At 44.8% G+C, this 23,657-nt stretch overlaps 1 protein-coding gene across 1 annotated transcript in view; it reads right to left on the bottom strand.

Moving 5' to 3' along the window:
• BAHD1 (bromo adjacent homology domain containing 1) overlaps window positions 1–23,657 on the bottom strand; it is a 106,738-nt gene that overhangs the window by 23,634 nt on the left and 59,447 nt on the right. Inside the window, exon 2 of the mRNA XM_015427217.1 lies at window positions 13,879–15,525. Coding sequence (XP_015282703.1) covers window positions 13,879–15,508 — 1,630 coding nt within the window. The 5' untranslated portion in view covers window positions 15,509–15,525. The remainder of the gene's footprint in view (window positions 1–13,878; window positions 15,526–23,657) is intronic.

The raw sequence follows: 23,657 nt of genomic DNA, 5'->3' as shown, positions 1-23,657 counted from the left end.
GGCAACACTCTTGGAGCTACGTTTATTAGTGGGGAAAATGGTTGGAGCTATTGCTTTCTTTCTTTCACCGACACCTGCCTTTCCTCCATTACTTCATTTATTGCCTGTCTTTTTCACTAGACTCTGCTGATCTACTTGCACTTGATTCAGTCACTGTAATGAACTGTACAGTGGGCTGTGCTTGAAGAAAAACTGGAAGTTCCATCAAGTACAGATGATGCATGCCTGCTTACAAGATTTTGCCACTGTGAACATGTAACCTCAATTCTGAAGCAGTTCCAGAGGGTAGCCATGTTGGTCTGAAGTAGAACAGCTAATTTCGAATCCAGCAGCAGCATCTCAGACACTAAACAAGACTTTCAGGATGTGAGCTTTCGAGAGTCAAAGCTCTCTGGCACCTACTTTTCGAGCCCTTCCTGACCTGAATCCAGGTAACTGAAGGACAAGCCTTTTCGTATTAACAACCTCTATGGCAACTACACTCCTCAGGGCAGTTTCTCAGCCTCTGCCCAGTTTGCTGGCGTTCCCAGTTGGCCTCCATATTACAGGACAGAGGCACTGCAGAAAGCACCACCACTGCTGGACTTCCAGAAAGCATGGAACAGAACAGTCTTACAGAGGGCTTTCCTTTGTGAGGAGAGAGGCAGGTTTTAAATGGAAAAGATATTTACTGACGGGTCATTAATTCTTACACTGCTTCCTTTGAAAGCGCGTTTCCCCAGGGCTCTCGTAAGAGTCCGCAAAGGAGCCTTCAGGTAGCCTCCGAAAACTGTGGAAGTTCACAGAAGTGGAAGGTCCGTGCGCGGGGGGAGCACCCAGAAGTGCCTCAGAAATCACTGCAAAGTAGTAGTATGAATGCCACAGCTGACTTCAATCTAAAAACCAAAGCATGTCTGAGGCTTTCTGCAGCGGGGAAACTACTGCCCTCTGCCTCCCACACTGCAAGCTGTTTCTTTTTTTTTAAAGCCATGAAACAGTCTTCCCTCCTTACGGACAGAAGCATTAAAGAAAGCAATACTGCTGACCTGTGAACACCACAGCTGTAAAAACAAGTGCAGCTAATAAATGTGACAAGTTCTTCTAATGACAGAATCATTAGGGTGCAATCACCCTTCCATGGCTCTCTGAAATGCAAAGCCCTAGTCCCTTGACATCAGAGTAAGGTTTCCAGAGACCAGGGAGAGGGGCTTGAGATAAGCCAACAGGGTATGCTGCCTCTCCTCCCAGGGAATCAGACCCTTGGGCGTAGCGTGCAGATGCCACTGTAGGCCGGAAGGGGGAAATCCACAGCTGCAAGGATGTCACTTGCAGATGGGAGCGTCTCCGCATTGGAGTGTACAGAGATGGGTGCGTAATCTCAGTGAAAACTGAGAAGGACTGTGGTTGACTCCAACCTTCCCACATGGACCAGGAGCTGCTAAACAGTGTGTCACATATATCTAGACAGACGAAATTAATCTCCATTTGCTGCACTAGGAGCACAGCACTGCAAAGCCTAATTTAACTTAATTTAAGCAATTTCTTGGTTATTGGAGGCCTTGGGTTCAATTCCCTTGCTGACATTCTGGCTGCATACCACACAATCTCTCTTGAGTACTGAGATATCAGAATGAAATTTTGTAGGCAAGCTAGAGACATAATTCAACATAATGCATCATGGGAAAAGCGCTGACGGAGATCTGAGTTCTCTCTTTTGTCCCAGATGCTGTGATTTCCCCATGCTCCCAAAGAGCTACCTCACTCCAGGGGTTTCTTTTACCACCAGCCTTTCTTACGTTCCCCTGAAGGTGCCTCCGCAGAGATGAAGGGAGGAGGGTAGGTTGTAGGAGCAAAGCCATTCTGCTGTGGGTGCTCAGCCCTTCCAGCTTAGGACCAGCAGCCACTCAAATGGTTAAGCACACACATTGTTTAGAAACTTGCAGATTCAGAATATCTGAACACAGGAAAGTATTTTTACCGATCACATGTAGGGATCTGCACCTGGATATTTCCAAGCTAAAAATATACCTTATGGTATTTTTTGGGGGTATATCCTGGTCTGCTGAAACAATATTTGGGTTTCTAGCTCAGGGGTGTCAAACATAAGGCCCAGGGGCCCATGGGCAACTGGTGCGAGGGAGGGAACGGGAGGCTGCTCAGGGGGGGAGTGGGCAGAGCCCCTCTGATTGTGGCTTCAGCATGGCGGAACAACCTCATCTGTGGCAGTCAAGCAGAATCCCTTCGTTTCAGTGGCAGCCTCGCTGGTGAGTTGGGAGCCACCGCAGCCACATTCATGTCGGCACAGGGTTCCAAGGTGAGGCTGCCTGCCTCTCCAACTCAGCCTGCAGCTCCAAGGATGCTGTCCCAGATGGCCTTGAGGATCGGCCTTTGAATATAGGGGGGTCCAGATAACCCCTCTGCTGGCCGCCAGCAGCGTGGCCTTATTTGCACCCCCCCACACACACATGAGTCCCATGGGGGAAATTCTTCAGCAGTTTCTTCCACAAATTGGGGGCCTAGTCCTGCCACCAAGCATATGCCTCAGCAGCTGGGCCTCCCTCCCCTACAGCATATGCCTCAGCAGCTGGGCCTCCCTCCCCAATGGCCTTCAGCCATAGTCAGCTGTCGCCTCGTGGGGGGTGATGCCAGCAATCTCTGGATATATGGGTTGCTGGGTGGCCTGGGACCTCTGCCACATCTGCTGCCTTGTGAGTACAGTGCCCACTCCCCCAGCAGGTGATCCATTGGTGGCTGCAGCTGCATGGCAGTGGTGCAGCTTGCCAATGATCTCTAGCTTGAACCCCCAGCACTGCCCCACCATGGACCACCTGGTGGCCTTGATCAGAGGTGGCTGTTGCCAGACGGGTGTCTCTGGCATATCGGGCTTTGCTTGGCCTGGGTCCCGCTGTGCATGTTGGCCTTGGACCTGGGCCACCCCCCCCCCACTTCTGCAGGCAGGGGGGTTAGTTCGGCATCTTCCCATGGGGCCTTGCAGTGAGGACACACCAACTCAGAGCTTACCAGCTGTTGTCCTTTATAAAGTTCATATCTCCAGTACCTGGCATTACATTTTATGGCACACATGGCCTGGCCCAACAAAGTCACATTTATGTCAGCCCTGGCCCTGGTAACAAATGAGTTCAATGCCTGCATTCTAGCTAGTGATTCACGAAAAATCCCTAAAATATTCAGGAATGTTTGGGACCCTTTTAACACTCCCAGGCCTGTTTTTCTTTAACTTCTTAGGGTTCCCCGACTGTCCCAGGCAACAGGATCAGACAACACAGGGAACACTTAACCTGTCTGTTCAGTCATGATGATTCTCACATCCCTCAACGGCTCTCAGCATGGGGGAAAGAGGCTAAGGAGCAGGCCTGCCTATAGCTTGACTGCATTTCAGAGCTAGATTTTTTTGGAGTGCTCTCAGTGCTGCTGCTGCTCTGGGTCTGCCTGCCTGGGAAGACTTTCTCGTTCTCTGCCTGCTGGCTGAACTATCCTCAGGACCTGTGGAATTTATTGATCAGTGACACCAGCACTCGCTGGAACACCATCTGAGACATGCCTGAGCATCTGGTAGAGAAGAACAGCACTCTGACCAATTTGACTTTAGAGGTTGATGTTATGCACATGGAGAGAGCTTTTAGCAATAAGGAGAGGCTGAATCTCACCCAGAGACTGGAGGTCCTTAAACCTTTTAAGGAGTTCACCAAGGCAAGCTTGTCTGACACAGCAAGCCTAGGTCTCATCATTCTTGATTCAAATGTTTCAGGAGTAGATGGCTGCCTTTCTGGACCCAGGCACAGGATGTGCATTCTTCCAGCACTCTGCATGCTGGTGCAGAGGCTTCAAGAGGGCATCAAGTCCTGCCTGGAACATCTCACCCAGCAGATGGTCTATATGTTGGTGACCAACGCTTTCTCTAAGCTGTGGAGTCTTGTGATCAAAAATTCTACTTTGTGAGCTACTGGCATTAAAATTGTGAGCAAGCGATTTGGCTACTGCATAAATTAGTTTCCTCTGGAGCCATCCTTCCTGAGCTAAGACAAAAATGTGTGAGCCAGAGGCTAAAAAACTGTGAGCTAGCTCACACTAACTAAGCTTAGAGGGAACGGTGTTGGTGACCATGTGTGATCTGAGCATCAAGGGCAGCCTGGCCGAGTGTGCCAACCCACTCATTCACTGGAGAAATGAGCTCTCTTGGTGGGTACAGCATTTGGAGGCCAAGAGGGCCACAGTGCCTTCAGCAGAAGAGAAGGGGGGGAACAGCTCTGCTGCTCCTCCCACCTCCCCTTTGGGGCAGGTTTCCCCCCACAGCCACTCCCAAGACATCGATGGAGATAGAGACCATCGAGGAGGCAGGTGGCACCTCTGGGAATGTGAGGCACATGATCTGGGCTTCAGCAGATGCAACCATGAGTGACTACCTAGCTGAGACCTATGAGTTGCATTCCATCAATCAATTGAGCTACTGGGCCAGGAAAGAGACATCATGGCATGACCTCTCTCTTTTGGCTCAGTGGCGCGTCTTCTGCTCTCTGATGACAAAGCTGAGTGAACATGTTTTTCCCCAGACAGGCAACATTGTCAGATCACACTGCTCATTTCTGCTCCACTGGAGAGCTGAGCAATGGGTCTTCCAGAAGGTCCACTTGCTGCTCTTCAACTGCTCAGGCCTGGACTCTGAGAGTGAGTGAAGTGAACACGTGCCTGTGCCTGCATCCTCTCAGTTGAGTTGGGGAGTCAGGGGAAAATGCTCTTTCCACAAGTTAAAACTTTAAACTCAGAAGTAGAAAGAGACAACAGAAAAGTTATCCAATTTGATTGGCACTATATAAAACCTACACTGCAAATTGTGTTCTAAAAACAAACGACTCTCAACTGAACCCCAGTACCTCTTGGTGCAATTCTGTGCAGAAAATAAATATGGTGCCAAAAATGTTGTTCTTGTCACTCTCAATAAGAAGAAAACCCACAAATATAATTGAAATAAGAAGAGATGCTAGGGAAGTAGAAATGTATGTCAGTTAAAATAAGCAGAACCCACAGAAGCACTTAAAATGAAGCTCATGCATGCTGTTCTGTTATTGTGCGGCTTCTGTACAGGGAAGGAAACAAGAGCACCAGCGATTCACTTGCAGCTCATTATATAGGCTCCACCAAGACAGTAATATTACAGGCTGCAAATTGTTGAGAGGGGAGAACTTGGGTGCCCCCAAACCCCTCCCTATTGGTTTCTGGGAAGTGACAGTAGAGTGTGTGTAATGTCTGTGTCAATGTCTAGCCAGGTCTGCCTTAGTACTGCCTTGCCAGGTTGGTTTGGCTTAGATTCTCTGGTTTGACATTGGTTCTGTTGGGCTTATTGGTTCTGTTTACACTGGGAGGCTTTTTGCCTGTGGTTGTTTGTTCCTGTGTGTTCAGCTATTGGCTTTGTCCTAGAGAAATCATGGAATTTTTTCCCTATAGGAAGACAAGGAGGATGAATGGAAGCATCTTGTTCAGGGACCTGTAGAACCGTAACCCATGGTCCAATTCTCTTCAAACCCAGAGGGCTTTGGTGGGCAAACAGCACTAGGTCCCCTGCAATTTTGGTATCATGTGGCTGAAAAACAGCTACTCCCAATCAATCAGAAGTCGTCCCCCACAGGGAATAATGGAATCTAAATAATTCCAGAATCCCCCCCCCCAAAAAAACCCCCCCAAACCTGAATCCTGAAACAGTTTCAGGGGCCCCAAATACCACTGAAAACTGGTATATATGCCCTTCCCAAAATCTGAATCCAAAACTTTTTTTTTAACAGGTACATATCTATAATCAGATACTCAGAGGGGAAAACAGTAAATAATTAGAAGTACTTGTAGAAAAGAAATCAAATAGCATGATGAAGAATGCATGGATGTAATTAGAAGCCAGGCCTGAAGACTAGTTACTCTTGAAACATGCTCCCTCCATGAACTGGTGTCATGAGGAATCTTACTGTGAACAGACATGAATTCTGAAAATTTCCTCTATTAGGAGCTTGCTTCAAAAGGCCAGGGTTGCAGGCTGATTTCCCCTTTGTAACCTAGCAGGGTCAGGGGGACTGGCTGGACTATCACTCAATGTAAAAACTGGTTTTGAAGTTAGCAGTCCTAGTAGGCAGTCATGGGAGACAGCAGATGTGTGAAAGAAAAAGGAACTGACATTTATTTTACTGTCATTGGTGCATATTTAGCACCAATTCCCAGGCACTTATTTCACTTATTATTTTATTCATAATCCACCTTTCTCACAAAGAACAAAAGCATTTCAGACTTTCTCTCTTGGGAGGACGGGGATGATACGAGTAGATCAGGCCACGGGGAGAGCATCTTAATGTCTATATCAGTGGTGGTGAACCTATGGCGAAACTGCGGGGCAAGGGCGGGCGTCTGATCGCGTTTCCGGTGGTATCCGGCGCCCGCCCATGTCCCCTTGCGGAAAAGGGTTTTTTTCCCCCCACGTCTCCGTGGATGCGCACACGCACCCAACGGAGCATGCGCATTCGTAGTGTACACAAAAAAAGAAAACCAGTTCGCCGCGCCGCGCGCTTCTTCATTGCGCGCAGGCGTGTGTTGTGATCGGCACCTCTCCCTTGCCATGGAACCTCCACAGTACCTCCACAGAACCTCCACAGTAGGTCTGATCGCTTTACTGCATGTTAGTTTGCCCCGGGGCAAACAGCCACACTTCTCCTCTGCAGTTTCCTGCCTGTGTGGCAGGGCCCTTGGTGGGAGGAGAATACTCTACATATACACACATTTACACTACAGAGCACTGAAATCACAATGAAATTCAGCGCATACATTTGACATGTCCTAACACTCACTTTTAAAAGGGGGAAGGGAAAGATTCAAAATACCTCTCTGCATCCTCCTTCACTATGTACCCAAGGCAGCATACCTGGTCCTGTCTAAACAACAGTCCTATTCAATCCAGCCTGCAACCCTCCAAACATCTTTGCAATGAGGTTCTAGCGGTAAAACCAACAAGATACATTATCCCACAAACTAGTGATAAAAGGACAAAAGTGTGGATTGCTCTTCTCCTCTCTGTAATAACACTGTATTAGGCATTACAGTACCAGAGCCATAATAAACTGAGAAACAACTACATAATCCTCATTCTTTTAAAGTGCCCTGTTTTCATCTCCTTTGGCAGAAGATCCCTAGATCATGCTACAGCAATTGCAAAAACATTCCTGTCCTCCCTCCTCTACAGACTAGCAAAAGCCTAAAACATGGCTAGAAATTAGTCCATTATTCAGTTGTTGGGAGTGGCAGCTCTAGGCAATTCAGACAGTTCCCCCCTTTCACTTTTGATACGAATGTTCTAATTTTCTCAGGCTTATTTATAAAGAGTAACCAAATATGAAGGATGTTGCATTTTTTGAAAGCTCCACTTTACAGAACTAGGGATCTAGCTGTAAGTACTTTAAGCATTTAACTTGGGGTGGGGAGGAGAGACGGGAGAAGTTTGGTAGTAGTGAGAGAGACAGAAAGGGTTCAAAAGTCTTAACGTCTGAGCACTTGATATTCATCCAATGGAACTGGTAGATAGAAAGTTTGAGAGGAACAAAAGAAACTTCTTTGTGCTGCATAGAACTACAGAGCTTTTAACTACCACAGAATATTGTGCTGGCTGCTAATAGGCTTATGAAAAGACTGAAAAAGACTGGATGAAGGTAGATACAACTGGCTTGTTGCCAAGATATCCAGGAGCCCCTCTTGAGAATGGAAATCTAAGGTAGACTTGCTGTGAAAAACAAAGGACTGACAGGTACCACCTCTGCTTTCTCAGGGCATCTGAGACGGAACGGCTCACTTAAGTGAACAGAACCAGCAAAACAATGTTCATGTTGTAATAATAAAAAAAACTAACTGCCAGCTCTTTTCTGTACAATTTAAACCTTAACTTTTTAAAAAAGCTTAAAAAACCCATTAGTGTTCTAACTGAAGGCAATTCAGATTTTCCTCCACAGATGTCACAGAACCATCACATGGATGGCTTTTCTGAGTGATGGAAGGCTTCCTCTCTGCGACAAACCTTCTTTAATTTTAAATGCAAGTTCATAAGTGGACAAGATGTGGTAAGCTCTCTTGATACCAAAGAAGCAAGCATAACTCAAACCTCACATTTAAGAGAGTCACACTATTGCCAAATCTTCCAATACAGAAATCTAAAGCAATTAGATTTTTGTCAGTCTCCCTGCATTTGTGTGGCAAGTAATGCAGTTGCTCGGTAAGCAAGTCTAGAGTCAGCCTCTGACTTGCCACAGGGGCCTTTCACCTCTCCTTACCACCAGCTCCCCTCGGGCATTTATTAGGGATTCCTCTTCTTTCCCAGCCACCACAGAGACCTGCCATGTCCTCCTAGTTAGTGCCACGCTAGCAAGGTGTACTCTGGAAAGGGAGAGTGAGGTCAGTCAGCAAGCACACTGGCATTCTCAATAGCTCATCTGACTGAGAAGTGATGGATGCTGTCTGGAAGGTTCCCTCAGCAACCACCTACACAACTCCCCCCCCCCCAGTCATTCCTGCCTCTCTTGCGGAGGCCTTGGGATGGCTCTAAGGGGACAGACGAGGCTGTCAAAGAGAAATCAGACAGCTGAGAGCCAAGCATCACCAGCTGGGTGCACTGACTGGGAACCACTCCTAAACCAGACATGGACCAAGGGCTCCCACTGGCACCCTACTCAAACTGCTTATGATACTATCCATTATAACCATCAATTATAAGGTTACATTGCTCTGTGCACTGTTCAAAGTATCATACATACAACGTGACAGTTCTGCATACTACACATTACTGCCAAGAGAGACCTTGAAATGCTATGCAGTCTGGCACTGGAGGCATCACCCCTTTGTATGGAGGCTACACTGGGCAGTACTTTTTCCTGATTTTCTGAGTGCTTTATGTGGTCACCTTAACGCAAGCAAAGCTACAAAGCACACAAATCCAACAGGACAGGAAAAGTTGTGCTTAGGTGGCTATTATACTGAAATAAAAATCCAGTCTTCTGTGGACCTTTGGCCCACGATACCCCTGCCAGTTGCAGCTTATCGAGCCCCCTAAATTTTGTTCCTCAGGGGCTCAGCAGTTTGCAAGAGGAGAGGGAAGCAAGATCAGCACAGGGGGCAAAGCAGATATCTGTAGTGGGAGGGAGAAATCAGTGGAAACTACTGCCCTATCCAACGAAGACAGAGGTGCCCTTAACTCTTAGGAGCTGCATGGTTGGATGCATGCCAATAGCTCAGTTCACATGCTTACGTTACACCTAGCTTGATGAAGTGTTCTGGTGAACTCAAAAGCTTGCACGTTGTATTGTGTTGTGGTTGGTTCTAATAAAAGGTATTACCCAGATTATGTTTTGGGCTTTTGGACTGGCGCAACTGTAAATAATTTTGGTTTACTTTTGAATAGCAATATCTTCCTGGAACAGGAGGAAAGCATAAAGTCCATCTTATTCCACAGTTCTATCTTAAGCGTTCCATCAATCTACCTAAAATCACCCAGCGGTTTAATTGGATTAGTTATCCTTTCCTAAGAATCTTTAAACAGTCTGCACAGCATGGCTGCACACAGTCAGAAAGCAACGTCCACAGAGGCAACTGACATCTCAGGTAGAGGAAATTATGCCTCTTTATCGACTAATTGTGTAAATAACAGTTATTAGAGATAGAGTTTTACAGCCCTGCCGCTTTTATACTTGGCATACTGGTGTGAAATTTCCTAGCGCCACAAGCACGAGAAGCTATTTTAATGGTCGGGGATCAACTTTTTACCCGCTGCAGGCAAAAGAATCAGAAGAGATCTAACTGGAGCACAGCTGTGCAGACACCAGCAGCCCCACTTGAAATGCACTACACACGGAGCTGCCATATTGAATAAGATGGCTGGTCTACTGAGCCCAGATTCATCTATGCTGACCAACAACAGCTGACCAAGGCGAAGGTCTTTCCCCACCTGTTAATTTAAAATTCTTTAACTGGAGATGCCACTGACTGAACCTGGGGTGCACACAAAGGATGCATTCTACCACTGGGCTATGACCACTCACAGGCTGTCAAGACAGACCCAAAACAAGAGAGGACATTTGTATGTCTATCAGAAATCCCAAATGGAATAAAAATCAGCAGCCATGCTGTAAAAGCTATTGGTAATCTTGAAAGCTTCACTGGTATTATCCTTTGAGCGTTACTCCCCACAAAGGGGGAGGGGCACAGCTGGGGCAGAGAGGTGTGTGTGTGCTGTGTCTGTGGGAGGGCTAAAAAAAACAGATAGGTGGTACAAAACTGGACCTCTTTCCTTTTTCTACATCACTTCTCTATAAAAACCTGGATAAAAATCTCAAGGGACAGAGGGGTCTTGTACATATGCACTGAGTCTCCCTCCTGCAGCCAGATCACTTTACTCAATAAGTAATTAAATTGTGGAAGTCCCTGTCAGTGGACATTGTGGTGGTCATGATGTTAGATAGCTTTAGACGGGGATTAGACACATATTAGACAGATTAATGAAGGAGAGGTCCCTCAACGGCTACTAGCCACGGACAGTAAAGGGAACTTGCAGATTCAAAGACAGCAAATCTCTTAATACCAATGCTAGGAGGCAACATTAGGCTGAAAGTCTATGCTCTGTTTGTTGGCCCTCCAGGGCAATGGGTTGGCCACTGGGTGAAACATGATGCTGGACTAGATGGCCCATTAGTGGGATTCAGCAGGTCTCTTCTTATGTACACTACAGAAACTGCTTTCTAGAGTCAGGGGACTGCAACCTGGCCCTTTGTTAGGACAGCTGTTGGGGTGACATCTGATTCACCAAAGGAAGCTACATTTGGGAAACATGGCAGAATACTGGAGCTTATCAGCAGTAGATGGGGAATGCCAGAATATTTCCATCCCAAACACAGCCTTGAAGATAGGCTTGTAAACAGTGTTCCCTCTAAGCTGAAACAGGTGGGCTAGATACATTTGTATACTTATCACTATCATTTTACTGCTAATAGCCAAAAGCATTTATAGACCTATGTTGCGGTTATCCTTCTCTTTTGTTTGTCTCACAGGCCAGGAAACAGGATCAAAAAGTGGGGTACCTTGGTGCACAGGAGTGGCATGGCAGTGTGGAATCCTCCCCTCAAGATTGTTTTGCAGGCAAACTTCCCACCACACAGGAGCCTGCAGTCAGGCCATTTGTTTATTTCCTGCCTGGCTTCCTTGCTGTAGCCATTATGATACTTGGCTTCCCTGTACTGGCTGAGGGTTTCATTTACAAAACAAGCCTTGTTCTGCCCTGCCTTCCTAGGGGTTCCCAACTCCCTAGAGGGGCTTTTCTTTCCCTCTCAGGGTTGCTCGCCCCCCCCCCCCCCTGATCGTTGTGGGGGTTCCCCATTGGGAGAATCAGGACTCCCAGCTCCCCTTCTCAGTTCTGAGGCCTTGCCTCTGTGTCTCCTGCTTGCCCAACACCTGGCTAGCATGGGGACAATTTAATGCCTTGGGTGCCCTTGGAGGAATAGCTGCTTGCCAACCTTCTGACTCCCCTCTTCAGATATGGTGCTTTCCTGTGTCCTCTTATCGCCTGAGCATCCCAAAGAAAGAGATCTATTGTGCTTTCCTGTGTCTTCTTATCACCTGAGCATCCCAAAGAAAGAGATCTATTTCCTGTTGCACTGAGATTTTATCATCTCTGTCTGTCCTCCCACTCAACTCCGCCAGGTCAGAGAAGTATTTTCTCCAGCCCCTTCCTGGAGATTTATCCCAGGAGTTGTTCTAGCCCCCAGTCCTCCAAACTCTTTTCCCTGCCTAGAGAAGGGGGGGGGGGGGAGAAGGGGGAAGCTTTGCCATCCCTTTGTCTAAACCCATTAGCATTTGTATGAAGGTGAGCCTGGAAAGCCATTGACTAGACTCCCTCCTTCCCAGCCATTCACTGCTCAGAGAAAAGAAAAGAAAACTTTTTAAAACACCAAGTGGAGGTCTGCTGCTTGTCAACTTCCCAGGAGAAAATGCATTTCGTCACACCATACTTGTTACAAAGCCATCACCAGTGACGGATTGGAGCAATGGAAGGCTTTGCTACTAGACATGCTGGAGGCAATCACATGTATTTAATCAAATATCTGCCCTGTTCACCTAGTGTGAATAGATAGATCTAATTTTTACATTGAGCAACATGACACAGGCAAAGGGAATGAAAAACATCCTCTTCACTGACTTTACCTCACTGTACTTGATTGGTGCAAGCATACATCCTGGCACTTCCACTACTAGAGCTGGGCTGGGGGGGGGGAAACACTGTTCAAAACACGCTACTTATAAGGGGGGGGGAGTGGCTTTAGCTCTTTTCAGTGGCACACACTTTTTCATGTAAAAAACCAGGAACCCCCTCCTTGCTTCATCTAGTTTGATCCTTAAGAAAACAGTTCAAAATCCCTAAGTGTCTGAATCAGATTTTTAAGCACCTGGGCAGAGAACGTGGGAAAACTAAACTCCTCAGATAGTCATTCTATTTTTTTCCCCCAGAAGAAGATAATCCCTTGCATAACATTTTTGTTGCCTCTTCTGTACAATTTTGGTTGGCCAGATTACAATGCTAAAAATAATAGTATGGCAGAAAGAAAATACACCAGTCCAAACTCTGTCACTTCTATGTAGTTAATGATGTTTCCCTGCTGGCAAAAGCAGGAGAAATGCTTGCCAGCTAAAGGTGTTCGACCAGAAACCTGATCCAGAATCCACAGGCCCCTAGGGAAAGGGGATCTCTTCCTTGTGTCAACTACTCAAGCCTTTCCAATTCGTATACACCGCCCATGCCAATAACTTGCACAGATATCTAAGCACAGCACCAGTTTCTGGGCTATGACCACCGTCTTTTAGGGGCTTGCTACTTAGCAGGCTCCCTGAAATAAACAGAACTATTCATTCCCTGAAGACAGGTTGTGAGGGCAACAGAGCTGTGTGGAAAGGAAGTAGAATCCTTTTAAGGACAGCTTAACACTTCTGCCTAATGCCTAAGAATCATCTAAGGATGAGGACCAGCAATCATCCTTCTAAAGGTCTAAAGTTGGCGTGTCAGTTTGGTACAATGTGCACTGTGAGAAATATTTCAATTGGTATGCTTGTTTAATCTATGCAAAGACCCTGAAGCTCTCCTTGACACCCCACAGTTCACGGCTTTTTTTCTCCTTTGTATCCAGAGCACAAACCCGCACTTCTGGAAAAACAGACATACACTACTCATCCAACCATGATCTCTTGGCTTTCCAGCACGTACTTTCAGCTAAACATATGAAGCTACAGGAATGTCAAGTAGCTGCTACTCTCCCTATATCCTTCATATCAGCATCCAATGAGATAATCAAGTCCTTATATTGGATAAAACTTCAGAACAGTGCCAACACCGGATCTGGGTCACCATTGACCTAGCCAACCAAAAGACGTTTCCAACACTTCTGCTTCTCAGTTTCTCTCTCATGGGAAGGTTCTGAAGGAAATTCCCTATTGGGAAGCTGGCTACATTGCAAGCATTTCAGCATAAATGACAAATACCAGCTAACATGCCAAATTCGTTCAGATAAATAATCCCGACCTGCAACTGACAGGGTAAAATCATCTTGTGATCACTATGCCACACACATAGAGAGGTAATTAGGACTTCTGGTATAAAAACACTGGTTTGCTGTGGACAATCAAAGGACAAAATGTATCATCATAAGGCTGGCAACGTCCCAGCATCCAATCATTCAGACAGAGGTAATGTTCTCTCAACTGGCTATATTTTCTGGCAACTACAAAATCACTTTACTCTCTAACTCCTTCTATACTTCAGGTATTAACAAGTCCACTTTAAAACACACACACACACACACAAGACAACATAAGGCTTACCTGCTGTGAAAGGCATCTTATAAGGGTAGCCGTTCCGCCCCGTATGCACACCACTGATTCTGCTTTCTGGTACGGGCATAACTCCACAAAGGCTGTAACTATTAATTGCTGTTCCTTCTCCACAACAATATGGAGAGTTGCACCAGTGAAATGGCTGAAACGAGGGATCTGTTGGCAAGGAACCTGGAGATACCAAAAGGCCCTCACAACTTGTTGCCTGTGACAATTCATCCTTCGGGTAAACAGAGCAATGAGTGTAACTACTGTATCCACTTTGGCCATAATAAACATAAAACCCATTTAATGGAGTCAAGCCTGATGATTCGTAGACACAGCCGCAGTCCGCATGATTTCCCGGCACAGGCAAAGGATGGAACTGAGGTACTGGGAAGGAAGGCTGATGGAATTCCTGCTTGGGGGTAGGAGATTTCTCTCCAGGTCTTCCATATTCAGGCTTCATGGAAGCTTGCCCACCCATAAGCAAAGGCAGCCTGTGATAGAAACCCTCTGTGCCCTCACAAGAGTTATATAATGGTTCGTAATTGATAGATTCTGCTTTCCCATAGACTCTAGGAGAATCTTGATGGGCTGTTTTTCTAAATCCACCCTCGGTGACTCCTTGCCAGCCATGCTGACCCTCTATTTTTATAGTGGACGTTTCCTTTTTGGATTTAACACAATTTTTCCTGTTGGCTTTGGCCCACTTGAGCTTTGATTTGGAACAGTGGTTTTCAGACTTCCCCTCTCCAGTCGATTTACTCCTCGGCTTCAGTGGGTGGTCTTTTTCATGGGTCAGTTTCAGAAACGCTACTGCATTGAGACTGGCCAATCTCTTCGGAGCAGGATGATAGGAAATCCCACTATCCTCCTGCCTATTCCCATCAAAGACACCATCCAATAACTGGTCATAAGGATCACAATTCTGATTTGATCCATTTTGGTTCTTTCCCTTCACTGTTTTAGAGCTTTGCTTTTCCAGCAAGGGCCAAGTGCCCTGAGTTTTGCAACATATGGTCTTAGTGCAACAAACTCCACCGACTTTGGTGGAATCTTTTCGAAAACGTCTGCCAGACAACAAGCCATCATCCCGTTCGAAAAGCAGGTTGTTCACTGCTTCTGCATTCAGAGAGGCTACCCTTCGTTTCCTGGGCACTGAGAGGCAGGCATCAGGTCCCTCCTGCTCAGTTACTGGACAAGATACTGTGCATTTCCCTAAGGAAGAGTCGTTGGTTCCCGCTCCCCCCACTTGAACTTGATCTGAAAAGCAGGCAGGTCTGAAGTCATCCATACAACTGGAGAGACCTCTTTTCATGCTGCTTTGAGTCTCCTCCGAAAACGATCCAGCTACATCCTCCAGTCTCGTGAGGAGCACTGAGCATGTCTTTTTATCCACGGATGAGCTGAGACGTTTCCTCAATGGGTACGTCTTTCGGAGTTCTTGTGAATTCCTGCTTTTATTCACGCCTGCAAATCTACTCTGGCAGTTTTGCCCCTCGGTGCCATTTCCTTGCTCGCTGTCCTCTGCCTCAGTCCTATCCATTCTCTCACCGTCAATCGGTGACAAAGCTTGGCCCGCAGAACCAGCTGAGTGTTTCAGAAGTAAGAGCTGTTTCTTCCGAGCATGCGTCATAGGATCAATGTCCACCCCTGAGAACAAAGAGGAAAATGTCTTAATATCACTAGTAGAGAAAGGCTTCCTTGCACAATATACCAACTGAGGGACACTCTGAAATACTATGGAAGCTTGTGCCCGTACAAAATATAGGAGTTGGGGGGGAGGAGTTAGCTTTTTAACCAATTAAGATGCCAGATAGTTTGAGATGTGGCTTTCTTTCAAACCACAGACCATGATAATTACCAGGGAAGGCGGAAGGCCAAAGTCTCAGCTTCCTACCATTTACTCAAACACAGGCTACCCTACGAATGCAAGCTGTGTAAGTAGCATGAAAGATGTGAATTTATTAAAACATGGCCAGAGAAGGCACTACTGATCATCATTTACTTGTAATTTGGTAGGTCTCCCTTGAACAACCAGAAGCAACTCCCTATTTTGTGTGTATACATTGGGGGGGGGGAATTTTCTAACTGAATTTTTATATACAGCATTATAAATTATACATAGTACTAATCTGCCTTGTTTCCCCCTTCTGACTCATTAACATATAATCAAATGTCTCATCAGTAGGAGCAGCTATTTCATGGCGATGGTCTTTAAAATTTTAATTTGATATTTGGGAATTGGTATCCTGGAATGTGTCATTCTACTCCATGTTTAAGAAATGCTGTTAAAACGCTTTAAAATGTGTGTTCATGATATATTTGAGCTTTAATATGTGTAAAAGGCATTAAGGAGGAATGGAGAAATGATGTCACGACTAGTCTGGAAACTGCTAGTAAGATGACAGGCTTGAGCAAAAGCTCTGAATATAGCAGGCCCCACCCACCCAATCAGTTAAAGGTATCAGAAATTTTAGTTAATAACTGCACCCTATTTCTTTAATTTTTTCTTTCTAACTATATATACTCATCAATAAAACACAAATCCCAAGGACAAATACAAAAGGAGAATTAAGTTAAAAGAAACAAAACAATTAAAATGTTTACAATGTGTAACCTATTTCTTAGTCAATATCTTACCTCAACGGGCTTACAATCTAAGAATGAATGACTCCACTGAATTAAGGAGCAGATGGATGGGGTCCCAAGCATAGACAGAGACCATACAGGAGCAGTGAAGGCAGGCTTGTACCTATCCAGTCATGTGGCTCGCCTGCGATCCAGGCAACCACACCTGGAAGCTTTACAAAGATTTGCTGTGCCACCCCCCCCTTTTAGGCTACGTTTTTTTACACAGCTATATGTGGGCACACAGGGTAGTAAAACATTGCACAGGCTTCTGATCAGGAGACATATTTGCAAGGCTGAATGAAGGTATCACACTTAAGGGTCATGGACAAGAATGCATTATAAGACATTTATTAGGCTTCTTTGCAGCTCTAAACACCAGATTTTAAACTATCTGTGCATTTACTTATGTCCACTCTCTCATCAAACAGTTCTGCAACTCATTTAGGGAACACCCAGAATAATGCACTGAGTGGCATGGAAATGTATAATTTTACAAAGAGCAAGCAGCAACTGCACAAATGCAGACTTGCTGTGGCAGCAGCATGTAGTTCCTACAGGACGCTTCCACTTGAATGATGTATTTCAGGGGCACTTCTTCAGATGCACTCCAGCTCCCGTACAAAAGTGCCAAATAACTAGGTTATTGTGTCAATTAGGATGGGGCTCACGGGTACAATGTGCAAACAGGGAAGTACTGGCTTTCTGGTCCTACATTTTGAAAGAAAAGCACCCATTATACACATTCCCTTTTTTCATGTATGACGCAATATACTTGCATTTTGTACTCGAGTATCAGTACTGAAGTAAAAGCATCCTAAGGCATCATGCTATATATTAAATACAATCACATGAATTGCTTCTCTGATGTTTATTCTCTCTCTCACACAAAAAAGGTCAAAAACACCCTCCAAATGCTGCTGCATGTTTCTGTGAAATAACAGCATGTGCAAACTGGAGGGAGGAATATTTCTCTCCCTTCCAGCTGTTTCTTTTTCTACAAAACTGTCCCCAAATTCTCTGAAGGCTGCTTTCACTCAGGCTGCTTCCAGAGGCTGATTTTGTTTCGTTCTGCTTTTAGAGTACAAAAAGTTTGCTGCAGCAGCTGCTTTATCACCCGCAGTCCTCCACTGAAACACTGACTGGATCAACTGAAGGGTGAGAGAAGGGAGCCCTCTGCTTCCTCACACAGGTATAGCAGGGACCACGAACTTCAAACTTCTACTACTCCTTTCCTTGATTAGATAACCTAAAACCACAGAGGCCACTGATTGTCAGTTTCTGTTGTCCTAAAGCTTTTTGTCCCTGAGAAAAGAACAAGCTTCTATCTGGAACCCCCTCACCCCGAATTGTGGCTACACCATCAATACCCCATGGATGTCAACAGCAAGAGAAATCATCTGTGCCTTTCCCCTGCAGAACTGTCTGAAGTAACCTCTGGGGTGAGGCCAGTGACAAGAGGCCTTCCTGTGTTTAGGCTTGGAAGGATCCAATTGCTACCAAGCCTCTTTTTCACCAAAGACGACGTCTAAAAATGACTTCTGTTGGCCCAAGATGTACACATGAATAACAAAGACTTTTAATACTATACAATGTGTAAAATGATGTAACTAGAATAAAAAGGTAAAGGTTCCCTTGCTCGAAAGCCAGTCGAATCCGACTCTAGGGTTGCGGTGCTCATCTCCGTTTCAAAGCCGAAGAGCCAGCGCTGTCCGAAGACGTTTCCGTGGTCATGTGGCCGGCATGACTAAACACCAAGGCGCACGGAACGCTGTTACCTTCCCACCGAAGTGGTACCTATTTATCTACTTGCAATTTCTTGCTTTCGAACTGCTAGGTTGGCAGGAGCTGGAACTAGAGACAGGAGCTCACCCCGTCTTGCGGCACCCGGGTCTTGAACTGCTGAACTACTGACCTTCGTAAACCCTAGCTTTATATATTCACTGGCAGGGTCTGAACTGGCAGCAACTGACCAGAAGAGACTGTGAGGTCATGGTGGAAAGTTCAATGAAAATGTTGACTCACTGTGCAGCAGTGTCAGATACAGATTTTTAGGCAAAGGACAGAAAATAGAAGGGACAGTATTATGATGTGCCCTTGTTTAAATCTCTGGTGCAGTCCCACTTTGAGTACTGTGTACAGTTCCAGGTGCCACCTCTAAAAGGAATCATTACAGAGGCAGAAAAGGACAAGCAAAATGATTAAGGGGTTGGGGCACCTTCCCTCTGAGAACCTCCCCCTATATAATACTAGACCTTGGGGAACTCAGTGGGCAGTAGATTCAGTACTACTTCACACATGTAACTTATGGACCTTACTACTACAGGCTGGGATGTGTCCAGAGGAGGGCAACAAAGATGGTGTGGGAGCTGGAGAGCAAGTCCTATGAGGACAGGTTGAAGGAGCTGAGTATGTTTAGCTTGAAGAGGAGATGACTGAGAGGTGGTATAACCATCTTCCAGTACTTGAAGGGCTGTCATATAGAGGATGGCGCGGAGTTGTTTTCTGTTGCCCCAGAAGGTTGGACAAGAGTTGAAATTAAATCAAAAGAGTTTTCAGCTAAACATGAGATAATCCAGCAGGGCTCATCTCATGTATGACTGCAGAGTAAAGGATATTTGGCTTATCTTGACCCTATTTTTAATGGCCAATAATTCCAATATTTGGATTTTGGCAGAAGTCATTAAATATTTTTATTCGCACAACTCATAAGCATTTGGCAGAAATAAAAATACATTTAATAAGAACTGACATCATTATAATCCATTATGGTAAAACAAAATTCTATCTGCCAGGCCTATCTGCATTTATTGTGTGTTATAAATTCAAATACCAATTACAGGCTGAATTTTAACAAAATGAGCACATGAAGGGTGTTTTTTTAAATCGAAGTCTGTTCCGCTTATTTTTTTCTTATTACAAATGAAAAACAATACAACTGTAGGCTCATTACAATACATATCATGTCTAAACCGTACTTTAACATACATTACAATAAAAATTACCATCCCCCTCCTATACTTAACTTGGACAATCCCATCAGCGAATTCTAAACCAAAGCTGATGTTTTAGACTACCATTCATACTTTAAAGGTAAAGGTTTCCCTTGCTCGAAAGCCAGTTGGATACAACTCTAAGGGGCAGTGCTCATCTCAGTTTCCAAGCTGAAGAGCCAGCGCCGTCCAAAGACTTCTCCATGGTCATGTGGCTGGCATGGCTAAGTTCTGAGGTGCACGGAATGCTGTTAATTTCCCACGGAAGCAGTACCTATTTATCTACTTGCAATTTCTTGCCCTCAAACTGTTAGGTTGGCAGGTTCCAATAAAATGTACATAATCTAAATCTCTACAAATTTAGCAACAGACTAATCTTTCTGTGTCCACATGAGGATGTCTTATTCATTGTCGGTATTTACCACACTTTGTTTAACCACAGTGTCAAACATGATACTGACTGGTCCTTCCATTTCTGTGCCCATTTCACTGAAGGAACGGGAAAAAGCATTTTATATTATATCTATGGGAACTGTTTGAAAATACTTTATTGTGCGCATTTGACTCCTATAAGATTAGCCAAAGTCTTAGGGAGTTCTGAAATTTGTTGACAGTGTAGAAGTGAAATAATCTTTCTTTGCTCTATGGTGGGCTTGTCCAGGAGTTAAAAAATACTTGAATACTGTGCATATACGTGAATACTGTGCATAATGAAACTAAAGTTGTCTTCCAATGTACATTCAATTGCTCACCAAATATTTATTTGCTGCATGACTGCCCAATAAGTATGACTGCCTCAAAGACATCTGTTACCTCAGCTGGTTACAGCTAGAATGACAGTGGCACATGCAATTTATTTTATCCCACTTTACACATATGGGAATGACCCAATTTCTAGTGTAAGATGCCTCTCCCCACAGCCTTTCTGCTTTGGGGCAGGTTCATTTCCCCAGCAGGTAATGGTCTTCCACTCACCAGTAATTTCATATATGCGTCCCCATTACTTAAGGAAGATGGTCAAGTCTCAAAAAAATCATACTTCAAAAAAACACCACTTTTTTCTATGAAAGCTATGCATTGTCATACTCTCTGTCTGGTACATTTTGCACATGCTTTTGAACTCTGTCACAATACAACTCCACAACAACAGCACAGCCCTGCTCCTAGCACAGCAAGTGGCACACTGACATGTTATGCTGCTTTACAGTTTTGAACAGGAATCTTGTGAAAAATGCTGAAAACAGTTTTTATCAACTCAATGTAGTCAGTTCCACAGAACTTACCCAAAACAAACCTGCCTCTGGGTACATAATAACTGTGGGATTATGAACAACTCCACAGTCTACACATTTTTGCATGGCAGCGTCTTAAAAGTTCCCAATTAAACCCAAACCAGCAATATTTTATCATCTGAACAATAATTTTTACATCTCTGGAGACAGAAGCTAAACAGAGGCAGTGAAATAGGTACAGGTTAGACTGAGCCTGCTTTGGATGGGCCATTTGTCTGAGCCAATAAGATACCACCAAGTTCTGTACCGTTGGGGTGCTCATAAAAATGTAACTTTATTTGAACCATTGCTGTGAATTGCAAAGTAATACGGCAGAATGTCAAAGAAAGGGCAGCATAATGTAGAAAAGCATGTTACTCAATGGACATTTATACTATGAAAATGCCATGTTATCAATCACCTTCTCAGCAAACCCTAATAATTGTAATTTGGGGAGGGAATTCTAAAAATAATTGATGGCTTGGCAAATACAGTCAAACAATACTGAATATAAATCCTGCTGAGTACTATTTACACAATCATGCATTTGTGCGCAAGGTCTGCGTGAGGGAGGGGGGGAGTGAGGCTGTGCCCACATCTCTCATGCCCACAGCGGGTAAGTTCAAAACCATTTTTACATTTATTAGCAAAAAGGTGGTCATGAGAAAAAAGGCAGAATGAGTTAAACTGCCAGATTAAATTCAGATGGAGCTTTAAGAGTTTAGAGAAAGGAAAAATTTTGCATGGTGGGGGGAGCTCCTCCCAGCAACTGTCAAAATCCATCTTGCACTGAATAAGCACAGCCTGCACCTGCATACAAATGCTGAAGGTGCAATAATGTATTTTATGTGTCCAAGTTACATTAAGTCCCTGGAACAGGATAACTCTCCCCATCATGTGTCTTTTCTGACTCTAGTCCCAGTACCATCTGAATATCAGTGAAGCACAGTATCCACTTTGAAACATTTTTGCAACTGAACCACCACTACTTATCTTTGGTCTCTGCCCCTTCACCCAGCCCCCAGCCCCAAATCCTTTCAAATACAATGACTGAAAATGGAAACTTTAAGCACTCTTGCACCACCACCACTCCAATATCCCCAAAAGGCCTTCCCCTACAAAATCCCATTTTGGGGGCACGGAACCATAAATACGGTGCTTTGCCAAAGCAGCACCACAGATTAGGGACATCTGGAGACTCACACTTACTTCAGTAAGATAAGCAGAGTTGCTTAATTCTAGAAAATTTATCCAAGAAGAACTGAAGACCTTTACTGCTAACCACACAAACACAGTATCTGTTTCAGACCAAAAACACAAGCATAGGCAGAGTAACCAGCTTCTTAATTTCTCGTTGAAAATCTGGAACAATAAAAACATAGGTACCTTGACTCTCAGTGGGTGCATACCCCATCCTAGCAATTAAACTGCTATTAAGCAATCGCACTCCATGCTAAATTACAGGACACGCTGCTCTGTTATCAAACCCAGTGCTTGTCTTTGCCTGAATGTTTGATTTCAAGACAATGAGGCAAGCCTATTAGAATGTAGGTAGCACTTGCAAACTCACCACTTATGGAAGCCTGCTGCTTGTAGGCTGGCAGATTCCCTTGAAGCTTGCTTTTAATTGCATGTATTTAACTCCTCTGGAGTACTGCACTGCTCGCTAGTCTTAATTTTTGGCCAAGTCAGCGGCACTACGAATTGCTTGGCTGGAGCCCATACACAAGGATGATGATGTATTTTTATTCCTATTATAAAATCATCTAATGTACTCTATCTGGGAGAAAACTGACCCCCCTCCTCCAAGTTCTAACAATATTCTGCTAATTTTCTCTGAAGCAATAACGGGAACCTCTAGGAACAGAACTGAAGCTGTCTGCCTTGAGTTTTCTGTGAAATAGGCAGAGTGTCACTGAAGTAAATACAAAAAAAATCTACAGCATGAAATATAAAACTAGTTCAGCATGCAGGTGCCCACACTTGTGCAAACTCTGCAACTTCAAGCTAAATTTCAAGCCATGATACAAATCTGTTTATCAAAAGTCCAGCAAGATTTCCCAGTGGAAATTTGAGAACCACAAGTAGTACGTAGAAGTGACCTAGAATTCCCACCACCCTATTAATAATGCATCAAAATAATCTTTTGACTACCCCAGGCCTCAGGGACGTCAAATTCGCCGAGACTAGGGCCAGGGCCTTTTCGGTGGCAGCTCCTACCTGGTGGAATGAGCTCCCGGAGGAGATCCGGGCCATGTGGGATCTTGCGCAGTTCCGCAGGGCCTGCAAGATGGAGCTCTTCCGCCAGCCTTTCGAGTAGGAGCCGCCGCCGCTACTGTTCCATCAATGCACCGTCGCTGAAAATGGGCAGAGATACCATCAGGGTGCAATCGGGCCCTGGGAAGAAGACTGGCTATCTGCCACTTTGGAACTTATGTTGTTGGTCCGGATCCACCCAACCGGAACCCATCTTGGAACTTGGAACATCAGAACACCAGCACTTTGTTGTACTACTGTTATGTTTTTATCTTGTTTTAATTGTTTTAATTATGGCTTTTGCCTCAATTGTTAGCTGCCCTGAGCCTTAGGGGAGGGCGGGATATAAATTGAATAATAAATAAATCAAGAGTGAAATGTTGGAAATACCCTGAATTAGGGGGGGAAATTAAACTCAAATCAGCATCTAAAATTAAGTGTTCGCTTTGGCTTGTGAAAGTCCCAGAGAGATGAAATGATGCCTTCCAAGCTCTATGAAATCTTTATTCCTCACAAACCAGAAAACTTTGATATGTCTCAAGCACGATGACAATGTTCCATTTACAACTTCAATTTACTGTTTTTTTTTGGGGGGGGGAAATAAAACCTTCGCTTGAATCATAGCTACAACTTG

The sequence above is a fragment of the Gekko japonicus genome, unplaced genomic scaffold (genome assembly GCF_001447785.1).
Source record: "Gekko japonicus isolate JY-2015 unplaced genomic scaffold, Gekko_japonicus_V1.1 scaffold1077, whole genome shotgun sequence".
NCBI lineage: Eukaryota > Metazoa > Chordata > Lepidosauria > Squamata > Gekkonidae > Gekko > Gekko japonicus.
The sequence above is the reverse complement of the archived record's forward strand: the minus strand, read 5'-3'. Positions and strand labels throughout refer to the sequence as shown.